This window comes from Ursus maritimus, unplaced genomic scaffold, assembly GCF_017311325.1.
Source record: "Ursus maritimus isolate PB19 unplaced genomic scaffold, ASM1731132v1 scaffold_7, whole genome shotgun sequence".
Classification (NCBI taxonomy): domain Eukaryota; kingdom Metazoa; phylum Chordata; class Mammalia; order Carnivora; family Ursidae; genus Ursus; species Ursus maritimus.
Window position 1 is genome coordinate 64,320,686 of NW_024426885.1, and position 13,647 is coordinate 64,334,332.

The following is a 13,647-nucleotide window of genomic DNA, read 5'->3' on the forward strand; positions in this document are numbered from 1 at the left end:
CTTCTCAAGGGTTTGTCTGTGGGGCTCAGCCCTGATGAGACGGGCTGGATGTTTTCTCTTCCCCACTGGAAGGACATGTGACGGTGGCATAGACTGCTCACAGGTAAAGCCCCCACCCCCACCCTTGTCCTGGACTTCCTGGTCATCAGGAGAGGTATCCCTTTATAGGCTCATCCCACACAGGGTGTCCAAGTCCCCACTGTCCATTCCTGTGTTGAGGAACAACAGGTCATCTTCAGGTAATGGGTCAGTTTGGGGTGGGGAAGGAATATAGTTGATGACAGCTGGTCTGTAGAACTTCTTCCATTCTGCTTTCTTGTGCTCAGGTAGAGCAGCTTGTTTTTTCCCTTCTACTCTGAGGTGGCCAAAACCTGAGACCTTCATCTTCTCTCTCCTGTTTCGTGTGCCCCTTGTTTTCTTCTCCATTCCTTTAAGCTTATTCCTATCTCTCATCTCGGAGAGGAATAAAGCAGCCGTGCAGATGGATGTCCTTTGACAAATCTCTGTCCTGTTTTTGTTTCAGTCTGAGTACAAGGGAGGGAGAGGTGGGAGAGGAAGATGGATGACAACCCACTTACTACTTCTAGCCATCACTGGGTCTCAGTATTATACCTCACCCCCTGTGGGAGTTCAGAGGCCTTTGAATGTGAGCTGACAAACTCCTATGCAGTGAAGTTCTTTGCTGTTTATTTGTGTTTCACGAAGACTTGGTTCAGTTCCAGGAACACTGCCTAAGGAGCCACACTGTGCCGGACTCTACGCACCATCCTTAGTGTATGCGCATGTTTGCTTTCCCTCCTTTAGTGTCGGAAGGGAGCTTAGAAGCCATCCAGTCTCAGGCCAACTCAGGCAGACTCAGAGAGTGGCCCTGGCAGATAAAGTGATGAGTGAAGGCCTCAGAGTTGGTGTAGCGTTTGGCCTCACGCATGGTCAGAGCTCTGCCCAGTGGCCTCTGGGGCGTGGAGATAACTCATAATAAAGCCAGTGTTCAGTCCTTGAGTGTTTGCCATAGGCTGCTGCTGTACAAAGTGCATTTTGTGCCTTCCATTTAATTCTGAGGACAGGTGCCACTGTTACTATTGCTTTTTAAATATATATATATATACATGAAGAAACTAAGGTTTAGAATAGTGAAGATGCTTGCCCAAAGTCAGATGCATAGAAGATAGCAGAGCTGACATGTTCTCTTCTGCTTCGTAGAATACGTAAGAGCACATGGAGTCTACAAGAAGCAGCAGGTTCCACATCCTTCCTCTAAATGGAGGGAGGGACTTCCTTCCTTCCCTCCTCCCTCCGTCACTCCTTCCTTCCTTCCTTCCTTCCTTCCTTCCTTCCTTCCTTCCTTCCTTCCTTCCTTCCTTCCATCTTCCATTCGTCTGCCAATACTCTGTTAGAGCTGCCATTAAAAAAAAAAAAAAAGATACTACAGCTGGGTGACTGAAACAACAAACATTTATTTTCTCAGTTCTGGAGGCTGAAAGCTCAAGACCAGCGTGCTGGCAGAGTTAGTTTCTCCTGAAGCCTTTCTCCTTGGGTGGCCAACAGCCACTTTCTCACATGGCCTTTCCTGTGTGTATGCATCCCTGGTGTCTCTTTCTCTGTGCTTATAATGACGCCAATCATATTGAATTAGGACCCCACCCTTAGACCTCATTTTCCCTTTAAAAGCCCCATTCCCAAATACAGTTTCTTTGGGGGTTAGATCTTCAGCATATGAATTTGGGGAAGACACAGTTCAGTCCATAATGTAACTCTTGGGTATTGTGAATAATATCGCTGGGCATGTAGGTGCACAAGTATCTGCTTGAGTCCCCGTCTCAATTATTAGGGTATATAGCAGAATTACTGGATCATATGGTAGTTCTATTTTTAATTTTTTTGAGGAAATGCCATACTATTTTCTATAGCAGCTGCACCATTTTACATTCTCATGTCATCATTTCCTAATTTTTTGAATAGTTTTGCTCTTTTCTGAAAGGTCACTCTGATCTCCAAAGTCCTCCAGTAGGAAGCTTGTCTGGAATTGTTCTTTTTGTCTCCCAGATGCCTAGAACTCTTTCCAGAAACTTGGTGCCCTTGCTCCTCTGTACCCCCTGTCAGTAACCTGAGGCTCTTCTACACTCAGCTGCTGGGAGAACATCCCAGAAAGGAGGAGGGAGCAGTAAAAAAGGGACCTGATCTCAGATGGATCCCTCATCTGAGTTGTGGGCTGTCAGCAACCCCTGAGCACAGAGGAGGTGTGTGCCTTCATCTCTGAGCATGGCAGAGGAAGCATCTGGAACCCATTTAGCAGTGACACTCTTTGAAAACACTGCTGTGTTTTCAAAACACTCGTATTTACTCACATAACAGCATGGATGACGGTATGTGTGTAAGAATAAGTACTGTGTGAGGGGAGGGGTTCGGTGTGAAGAGATGTTGGAGGTAGGTGCTGTGTGAGGTAAGGTGTGAGGGCATATATGCAGGTGGGGATGTGTGTGTGTTCCAAACAGATGTGAGAGTGGGAGTTGAGTGTGAGGGCATCTATATGGTGTGTGAATGGCAGGGTGTTTCTGTGTGTGTGTGTGTATATGCGTGCATGTGTGTAGTAGGGGATAAAAAAGGTGAATGTGAAGGGTAGGAATGAGAGTGTATATGGGGTTATTTGGGGGTTAATTGTATGTGCAAGTAGTGTGAAGGTATGGGGGTTGGGCATGAGGGTGTGGAGAACAGGGGGGAGGTAGGGTAGGGTATGAGGGTGTGCATGGGGTAAGGATGCGGGTGTGTGTGTGAAGTAGGGTGTGGTGGTGGGGTATGGAGGTTTGTGGGGAGTAGGGTCTGTGGAGGGTAGGGTGTGAGTCGAGTATGCGTCTACTGGAGGACTCCGGGGCTGGAGGAGCTGCTGAGGCCTGCAGAGCTTTCCTGATGCAGGGGAGTGGCAGCCCTCCAAGGCCTGGGGTGTGACTCACTTTCACCTGGTCAGGGGAGTGAATTAGCTGGGCATCTGCATCATGGCAGGATACGTGCGTCAGTCTGTATGAGTCTGTTCTTATTAAGAATCATGGGAGAAATTTAAATGAGAAATGAAGGGGGTGGGGAGAGGGTTGTTCTGGGAGCTAAGAAATTGCTTCTCCCTCAGTGGCTGGGTCACACTCCGTGACCAAGGCGCTCTCCCTTGCTCCCTGCACTCCGCTTTTGATCCAGGCAGCTCTAGCCAGCCCGTGTGTGAGAAGCCACTTCAGAAGACCCACATACCTGCACGCATTTGCCCTCCCCGAGACAGATGTCGATCAGGGAGCCAGTAGCACCTCCCAGATGCCAGGCAGCCTCTGCAGCAGTAACTCCTTATGCACTGCGGTCTGCTGCAGGCTTCGTGGTTGGGGGATGCTGGCTTTTATGAATGGTAGCCTGGGAGGGGCCTCATGTCACTTGCTCCCGATGTCAGCACCGTGAATGAAACACTTGCAAAGCGTAAAGCCTCAAGCACCCGGGAAGCAGATACCATCTCAGATTGGCTCTCCTGGTGCAGCGTCTCCTGCTGACGAAATCACCAGTCCCATGTGTATAAAGCCATATACGTTGGGATTGCAATGAGGCAGAAGCTGAGGCTGCATGTGGAATACTGTGTGTCTGATTCTGGCACAATCAGCTCTGCCTGAAGCAGCTGTGGCTGAACTCCCCCCACTCTGCCAGGCTTTGCGGAGCCGCGGACTCACCGTTGTGTGTCAGGCAGTTACTTAGCGAGCCCGATGTTCTGCTTTTGCTGGCAGAATTCCCTGCTGAAGCTTCAAGCCCTGGAAACTGATCTGTGCTCTGCATTTCTGACGAACCAGGAAGAAGCCGCTCAGGTGCATGGACTCAAGGACCCAACCCCGGCGTCGACCCACAGTGTGCCTGTGGAAGGCGCGGATGCCGCAGGTAAGAGGCTGGGCTGGGGACAGGTCTTCACTTGCACTCTCAGGATAGTTCAGCCTCTTGCGGCTTAACGTGGCCTCCTGTGGGAAACCATGCCTGGTGCCACAGGAAAGCTGAAGAGGTGCTTGAGTTGCAGGGGGGAAGCTGAGAGGGAGCAGGAGGAATTAAGGCGTGTTCTGGTGTAGAGTGTTCTCTCCAGCTGGGGGCCCAGCGTCAGATTTACGCATAAATAGGTGTCAGCTGAAAAACGCTCACCGCAACTCCTGGTCCTAAGGAATTTCTATCTGGTTTCCTGTGACAAACAAGTGGGAGCTTATTTTCTATGACTGGATGTAGATAACCTGTACTGTCTTGATACTCAGGGTATTTTTGAGGTATTCAGTGATGGGAGAGTTGTAACATTACTACTTGCTTTCTTCTATTACCTGCTTGTAAGATGATGCATCAACGTAGGGAAAGTGGAGGTGAGTGCTGTGGCTTTTTCTGATCCTACATTGTCTTTTTCTGTCTCGATTTTTTTTTCGCATTAACTTCTGTGATGAAAAGTCTCAAAATTGGTTATCATTTGTCTGCTGGTTTCTCTGGTTTTAACCCCAGGGATGGTAGGTTGGCTAGTAAGCAGAAGGCAGATTAATGCTCCCAGAAAGACTTAGGAAAGAAACGCTAATTTATATGAGTAGAAATGAGAGCACAGCTTATCTTTCATAACCCAGATGGGTCAGAGGGTTGCAGACTGGTTTCTGGTGGCTGGTAGAAATAGGCTTAGGTGAACTTGCTTCATGAGATGTCCTTTATCTCCAGGAATTGAAGAGACTTAAAAAGTAATATATTTCAGTGTCACTATTAACAGCTCATTTAAGACATTACTGCTTAAAACAAATCCATATGGTCTAAGTAGATAAAACCATCATCTCCAGTGTTTATTAAGTATATTTAAGTATATTAATAATAGTGGCTAATAGTAGCTACAATTAGTAGCTTTATTATTATTGAAGATTTCTGTGATCCAGGCACTGTTCTAAGTACTTTGTATATTTTATATTAAATCCTTAAACTAATCTGTGAAATAAGTAAGGACACTGAGGCCTAGTGTGACCCTGCTAGTAAGTGGTAAAGTATTTCCCCGTGGATGCAGATGGCCAGTTGGCTGTCCTTATTTCCTGGTGCTCTCCTCTTGCTCTGCTGATCATTGTGTTTTGATGAAAGGCAAATAAAAGTGGGCAGGACCCAGTGTCAATCCAATTAGAGTTTTAAGTCAGATTATTAGACACACTTTTCTTCTTCCACCAACCCCAACAAACAACATATAAAACACGTAACGAAGTTTTAAGCCAGATACAAATTAACTTTTGAGTTGTCTGATGTTCTGTATAGATACACAAGTATCTGGCAAAGAGTTATAAAATATTTGCATGTTGGATATAGATATATCTTTTCTTTTTTAAATCATGACTTCCATGTGCGTATATGTGTCTTATATTCTCCAAAGGTCAAGAGTAGTTTTGCATTTTCTCATTCTGGATGGACAGGATTTTGAAAAAGCATATTAACACTCCTTGTATAATGGAAAAAAGTACTGAATTTATGTAGGAATTGCCCATATCAAAGAACTGATCCATATATGTCATGTTTGAAGTGTCAAATGGCAGAAATGGACAGAAGGCTCCTTACAGAGGAGGCTTGTGGTTTGGATGCTGAATTTTTCAAAATGTAGGTGAATCTGAGGAGTCCCAGAGGGAATCTATGAAAAAGAGAGGTTTTCACTCTGTGTGTGTGTGTGTGTCCACACACTAGACAAGAATATTTCTGGCAAGTTTTCAAAAATAAAATCCATAAAATCTTGATTTTTTTTCACCTTTATAGAGCTTATAAATAAGGAGTCTTGTGTAGGCAAAATGACTGCATTTAAGAGAGAAGAAGCTCCAGCCCCTGTATTGGACCTTGTAATATTTTGACACAAATCTTCTCCAATTTTCCAATAACCCTTTGACACAGTCTGGAAACTACCTGCTAGATGTTTTCGGTCTCTTCATTTGGCAGGGATATTGCCAAAGTGACAGGCATTTGGAATCAAAGATTAATTTATGGGATCTTTTGTTCTCATTGGCTTCCAAGATGAGTGTTTATAGGAAGGTCATATATTTTCTTTTTTAAAATTTATTTAATTAATTAATTTTTTTGATCATATATTTCTGTCACTCAGAAAGAAGAAATGTTTGCTCATCTTAAAGGCTCAGGGTCTGTGAATGGACTTCTGGAATGATCTTTGACCACCTTGAAACTAATTTTTATGTGTGTAAAAAATCCCTGTTGAGAGTGTGATCACATGAGGTTGGTACAGATGGCCATAAGTCTATAAAAGATTATATAACTTAAAATTTCCTCCTTCCCGAAGCCTAGTATCTAGTCCTGAGCCTTACAGGTATATAAATATTCAATTAGTAATTTTTGATATCAGTAATTAGTATAACAAAGACCAAGCCAACAGGTGATTTTTACCGGAATATCTGGATATAATATGCTACCAATTCACTATTAAAGGCAAACATTTATAAATATAATTGATCTGACTTACATAGGTTTCAAGCTTACCTTAGACTTGATTAAGGCATGACAAGTAAAGTGTGTAGGCATTTGAAATGATGGTCTCTTGAGATCAAAGTATTGGGTTTTAACTTGGATTTATGCGTTACAAAGTTCAGTCCTTCCTAGTAAAATATCTGAAATGCATCCCCACTCTGGAAATGCACTTATAAACTGCACTTGCAGCAAAAACACATTTCATGACACCCTTGGAAGAGCTCTGGGTTCTGAATATTGTTGGCGAGACTTCCTGCACATCATAATTACCAAGAAGCTGTTCACGTACGAGGATTCTTAGTCCTCATCTCTAGACAGTCTGAGGTGGAAGTCCTGTACCCTTTATGTTTCATAAACACTCCCAAGTAGAGGGAACCATTATTTAAGTGTCTTGAATTGGGAGAGAGAAGGTCAGGTTCTCTTGGGTTCTCTTTGATTCTGCTTCATCTCAATTTCCTGGACAAAGTGGACTTATAACTTGGGGTCTGTGACCAGTCAGCTCAGTCCATTTACTTTAGGAGAAGAAAGGTGCTCAAACACCCAAGTCCTCAGGCTAGAACTGTGTGGGATGGGGACATGGAAAAGGGATCGAGACAGATTTGAGGGATGTAGAGGCCCTTAGAAAAAAGTGATAGAAAGGGAACCAGCTGCAAGATAACTGTAAGATTGTACATAGGGTAACCAGTTGTCATGGTTTGCCCAGGAATGTCCAAGTTTTAACACTGAAAGTCCCACATGCTGGGAAATTTTCAGTCCCAAGTAATTTTTGATGTCAGTAATTGGTATAACAAAGACAAAGCCTGTGATGGCTGGTCACCCTACCTGTAGGTTGCAAATTGCATAATTTGAGATGGAAACCCCCACCTACTTAGGCTCAAAATCCCTCTAATTGCATCAATAGTCTCTTAAAGCTGAAGCAAATGCTTCCTCTGTTGCTTTAGTAAGGATCTATTCTTGTGTTGTTGAGTAGAAAATGGAATGAGCATTGTCTTTTCAACTGCTTGTCATTTTCAAAGTTTGCAGAAGGACTGTTTGTTCCACGTGACATAGTAACCCCTGTTCTGTCTGAACATGGGTGATTGATAGTATGGAGTTTGTAGCAAAAGCTGTCACCAGAGATAACTGAAGACTTATTACTAGAAATAACAGCAGTTCCTAATTAATTCTTTCATTGTAAAATCTCCGTTTTCAAACTTTCTATTTGGGTACGAGCTTTGTTCCTAATGCTGATCGTTAGTGAGAACTAACGTAATATATCTATTTATAGGCTATAATTATCCCCATAAAGAATTCTGCATGGTACATAGGTCTCTTTCTGATGTCCAAGTCAAGATGGGGCAGAAGTTAAAGAGAACCTGACCTTCTCTCTCACATTGCAAGACCCTGTCAACTTGCCCAGATGTTCCCAATTACTTGGAAGGACTTATTAAACTTACAGATAGATGTCTGGGCTCTCCACCCTAAAATGCAAAATTAAAATGTAGGGATAAGGCCTGGAAATCTCCATGTTTGAAAAGTTCCCCTGGTGACTCTGAGGTGTAGAGAGATTCAGGAACACTTTCTAGAACACAGTGCTCTGGTGTTTCTCTAGGGGGTGCCATGGAATGTGTTTTTGCTGCAGGTGGAGTTTATAAATAATTTTCTGGAATGTGGGGGCATCTCAAGTGTCTAGTAGGTGGGTTATCCACCTAACTTGATGTTTCATCCTGTCTGGCAGTGGCCCCACACGGTGTTTGAAAGTTAGTAAGAAGGGGTCTCCATTACTTCAACCTCATAAGTGCACACAATTCTAAATATAATTTAGAAACTTTGTTCAAAAGTTATGGGTCTATGTATATGTATGTAGTTATTTCTAAATGCTTTCTGATACTTTTTATATTTTCAGTATGTGCCACCTGTTGCTTTAACTAAGAAATGGTTACCACCGTGGAAAGTAGTACTTCATCTTTTTGTCCTCAATTAGTTCCTTTAAAGCAGTGGTTTTCAGCCAGGGTTGATCCACCCGCCCACCTCACCCCCTCCCCAGCCTTGGGGATATTTGGCAATACCTAGGGACATTTTAAGTATCACAGCTGGAAAATAAGTGTTGCATCTAATGAGTTAGAGGCCAGGGATGCCGCTGAACACCCTACAATGCACAGGAGCCCTCTATGTCCACCCCCACTGCCCCAACAAAGAATTATCTGGTCCAAGATGTCAATAGTGCCAAGGTTTAGAAACCCTCCTTTAAAAGCTTTCAAATGCATAACATCAGCATTAGCTAATAATGACATTTTCATTTGTGTCAGACATTGTTACCTGGGTTTTCCTATTTTATCTTCACAACCCTATGAGATAGGTGCCATTATAACCCCCAGATGAAAGATGAAGAAATAAGCTCGGAGAGTTAACTTCTGAAGTTCCCACAGCTGCTGAGTGGTAGAGGTTGGGAAGTAATGGGAGGAGGGGAAAGGTTTCCCCAGTCAGACTCCATAGTTTAGTGCTTTGCACTATGCTATTTGCTATCCAGTCTAAATATTAAGTCCCCATAGTTCTAATACTCTAGAATTTGAAATTAAGTCCATAGCCAACGTATATACACTCTACTAATGTGTTTTGAAAGTCTTGTTTTCTTTATCCACCCTGGCTTTGCTTTGTCAACCTAAAGTGACCTAGATTTGTAGTTGATTAACCTGTTACAACCCCTCCTCTCATGGTGATTTCAGCTCCTGTGATCTAAACCATCTCTAGAACCCTGTGCCTTTCTTGATACGCATTTACCTGACCTTCATAGTGTATTCCAGATGGAGTCAAATAGAGTTTTATTTGTAAATATGATGCCATTAGGGGAAATTGTCAAAGTGTCCAAGGGATCCCTCTGTTATTTCTTACAACAACATATGATAATGATCTCAATAAAAAAATGAATACCTAAAAAATATGGGCATGAGGGGGTTTTATTAATTACAAAATATTATGCATGTCAGATTGTTTTCTAGACTCTTCCTAGAGATGCATACTCTTTTCTTGGATTTTATGTCATATCACTGTATTCCATTAGAACCCCAAAAATCCCATTCCCTACCAAACTAATAGTTTAGTACTTTTTAAGAGTACACGGATAGTTTTCTCCAGCTGCATTGCCTGCTGGCTCACACTGAAGGTCATCTGTCTCTACTGAGCCTCCTCATGCTTTGTGAGCCGCTTCTGTGGTTGCTTAGCATTTTATTCTTTGAAAAATATCAATATCATCTGCAAACTCAGACTCACAACTCTACTTCCTCCTCCATGTCATTTTTGAAATGTAAAATAAGATTAATCCAGGATCCATTTGCAAGGATTAGTTGTGACATGTCCATCATAAAGATACTAACTCAACTCTGTTCTTTGCTGCATATTGTTAAGTGGGTTTTGTAATCCACTGCAAAACATTTAGCTCAGTCATCATTTGGTTTTGTTTTTAAATAACTTCTGATATAAGAACCCATGCCATGCACTTCTTGAAAGCCCAAAGAAATTACATTCACTGGCTCTTCCTTGTTCAGAGACCTAGTTCTTCGCAGAACGCGATGTGCAGGTGGAGTGATCTTGGACAGGTGATCTGATCTCTTTGTGCATCAGTTTCCTTTTCGTTAAAATGGGAAAGAAAGAATCGTATCTCTACTACTTAGGATTATTTTGAGAATAATGTCGCATAATACATATAAGGCACTTAGCACATCCCTCTTAGTAAATGCTCAATAAATGTCAGCTATTATTTTTTAAAAAGCTGGGTATTCTTGCCATAGTCAGAGCTTATGTTGCCTTTCTTCTGGTTGATAATGCTTACATTTGCCTTTATCTACTGCTGTAATTCTAACTACTTTCAAGGTGTGGAAATTCCATTAGTACTGTTCATTCCTTAGGTTCCCCTCTGGAGTCTTGCATATGATTGACATTACACTAATTCCCTTCAGCAAAAGATATTTATAACAGCAATAATCTATAGAGCTGATGGTTGAATAATTACCTCCTATTAAAGTTGAAACTACATTTGTTACCATAAAATCTATCCTGTGCTAAACCTGTGACATAACTTGACTGGAATGCGATCTTTACTGTTCATAATTTTTCTCTGATGCTCTTATAACCGTCTTCATAGTATCTGAAAGAGGGAGCTTCACATTAACTCCTTGTTTTCTAAGGAAAGTATTTTTTTAATGATTTCAAAATTCATAGATGACAGTATATTCTCTGAGGTTGTTTCTATAACTACTTTATAAGGAAAGAAAAAAACAGTCCTATAGCCTGAAATGCCAGATGATTATTTTTAAAAAGATTTTTTAAATTCAGTTTCTAAGGCAGGCCAAGGACTATGGTAACAAGTTATCCCATGTGTCCTTGCTACAGATCTTTACAAATGAAGATTCTGAGTTAGAAGAGGCTTGCCTGGCCAAGGCCATAACAATTGCGAGGGAGTGACATCTCAGACCAAGTCTGGAGCTCTAACTCAAGAGTTCAGGCTTTTAACTAGTAGGTTGATAGCCACTTTTAAAGAATTAATTAATTTTATTTTTAAGAAGTTTTAGGTTTATAGAAAATTGAGCAAATGGTACAGTTTTCTTATACCCTTTTCCCTTGTACACAGTTTCCCATATATTATGGTCATTTTAAAACCTTTCTGGTTATTCCTTCTTCCACGCTCATGACAAGTACAGTCTGGAAGTGACCAATGGCATGCCCAGACACTTGGTGTCTCACACTGATCTGGATGCCCCCACCCTGCCACTCCTAAGCCCAGGGTGAATAGCCTCTACTGTCTCTTCCAGTCCCCTGAGGATCATACGTTTCTGTGGCTCTGTCTTTGTGGAGCTCTTGGTCCAACTTCTTTGACTAATTTTTCCTAACTGACATTGGATGAGCCTAGTAAAGATACAGCCCCACATTGAAGATTAGAATTTCCTTCAGTAGTCTTCCCATTTACTTTGTATATTCAGTTTTCCTTCTGCTTTGCAAAATACATCTCCTTATAAATGAAAGTGCTTTCAAAAATAGCTGGTTATCTTAATAGCAGATTTTCATCAGCTGTACCACTGAGGTGGTCAATTGTGCAGGAATTAACTAGAAGACCTGGAGAGCTCTTTAGGCTGAAAAATAATCAGAGCACAGCATCCAGCTTTCTCTGTATATCAGGAGAGTGCTTCCAAATCTTGGACATTCTCATGGATGACAGTTGCCCTTTCCCTGGTCCCACAGCTCAAGCAGAGCTCTGTAATCTGAGCATTTGGCTCTACTTCTGTGACACAGGGAGGGAAAAAAATTGTTCATTGGCCTTGGCTATTTCCCTTGGTTGTTTCTCAACTGTTCTTTGGTAGTATGCATATAAGCAAAGGGATAAGTCTTGAATAATCAGAAAATAAAGTGCAAAGATCCATTTAATCACCTGGTAAGATTTGTCTAGAAGATTGTTTCTTCTTTCCTCCCCAAATTGGACATTTGGTTTGGTGCTGTATAGAAATTGCCTCCAAAAATATGAATTATTCTTGCTTCAGATGTTCTGTTCCAAAACAAAGCAAAGCATGGATTTCTTCCCTTTCTCATTATGACAGGATCCGGAGATCTTGCATCTGTCCTTAGTGTAGGTCATGTTACAGTAGACCACAGTACAGTTCTGATTTAGGGTAGAAGTTACTAATGTCTGATAACCTCAATCTTTCATGGGCTAGAAGTTGATGTTCACTGCATGTTTCCTCAGTGCAAACTCAATCTTTGTCGCCTGCCCCTCCTTCCTTCTCACCCATCCCTACCACCATAGTGTCTTCTTCCCCCACAGCTTTCTGGCTGCTTCTCCTTCTCACCCACAACCTTGCCCCTTTGTCATCCTTTATCTCCATTCATTCTAGTTGTCTTTACTGCCTCTATTCTTTTACCTTGGGACTTTACTTTGCTAAGCTAGTTATGATATGAAATTAAAATATATATAAGATTTAATTTTGTCTATGCACTTAAATTTATTGACTATTATTTTCATACTGAAAACTTGGGTGAGTTCAAATTGTTTACTCTTCCCAAAATGATACTAACATGTTAATATAATATAATAGTATATAGTATAAACAAAATGTTAGGCAAATGACATTATGATTTTCCTTTGGTTGGGCCTTTGTTGATACTGCTTTTTTTTTTTAACTAGCGGTCATTTATTCCTTATTCTTACCGATGAGACTATAAAAATACCAAAAAAACTTTAAGAGTTTATTATGAACTGCTTAAAAGTTATGATTGGATTTATAAGATAATCAGTATCAATATACCCTGAAGATTTATGTATTTAGGCATTTCTATAATTTGAATGTTATGTTTACTTGGTAAAAGTGTTGTGTATGTTAGGTATAATTGCAATGACTCAAGAAAAAAAATTCTGAAATTGTCCTCTTATAATTTTATAGGGAACAAGAGGGATGGGATTAAATTTAATTTAAGGACTACTCACAGGGGTGCCTGGCTGACTCAGTTGGTACAGCATGTGATTCTTTATCTTGGGGTTGTGTGTTCAAGCCCCACATTGGGTGTAGAGCTTACTTAAAAAAAAATGTACTTGAGTATTCTTACAGTAATCATGCAGTAAATAAAAATTCACACATACACACACGAAAGAACTACTCACAAACCTAAAACCTGGATCTGTATTTATTGGTGGAAAAATTAATTAGAAAATTGTAATAAAAAATGCAGAGGCAAGGAATAAGTTTAGATCTGAGTTGAGTGAGGCTTCTTGATCCATGTAGTTTCTGGGTTTTACGAGAATTTTGGGATTTTTCATTGCTCAGTTAACCTAGTGCCTTAATCTGTTAACCGTTCATATTAATTGAAATCAATATGTTGACTCCTTCAAAATGAAAATGAGGCTCACAGCTCTGCCTCCCATTGTAGAAGGCAGACTTTGGGAGGTGTATGCTGAGACCAAACTCAGTTGGATTCTGTCTCCTGAGGGCCTACTGGGCACCTCCACTGGATGACCAAAAGTCCCTCTCAACTCAGTGCATATTCAGAACTGAATTCATCTTTCCCTACCCCAGCCAACTCCTATCGTAAGTTCCCTAACTAGGTAAAAGATATCACCATAAATTCAAAACAACAGCATCTAACATTGGTGGATTATTATGTCCCTTCCCCTGGGCACTGTCCTAAGCATTTGAGATTCCTTGTCTTCTT

The 13,647-nt window shown here is 41.4% G+C and overlaps 1 protein-coding gene across 7 annotated transcripts in view; it reads left to right on the forward strand.

Moving 5' to 3' along the window:
* Positions 1-13,647, forward strand: part of FAM13C (family with sequence similarity 13 member C) — a 136,890-nt gene that overhangs the window by 95,266 nt on the left and 27,977 nt on the right. For 4 of the 7 annotated variants that reach the window (XM_008695912.2, XM_040623818.1, XM_008695907.2 and 1 more), the window contains one exon: positions 3,750-3,897. In XM_008695912.2, coding sequence (XP_008694134.1) covers positions 3,750-3,897 — 148 coding nt within the window. The remainder of the gene's footprint in view (positions 1-3,749; positions 3,898-13,647) is intronic. The other 3 variants (XM_008695908.2, XM_008695909.2, XM_040623819.1) reach the window with 1 other exon arrangement.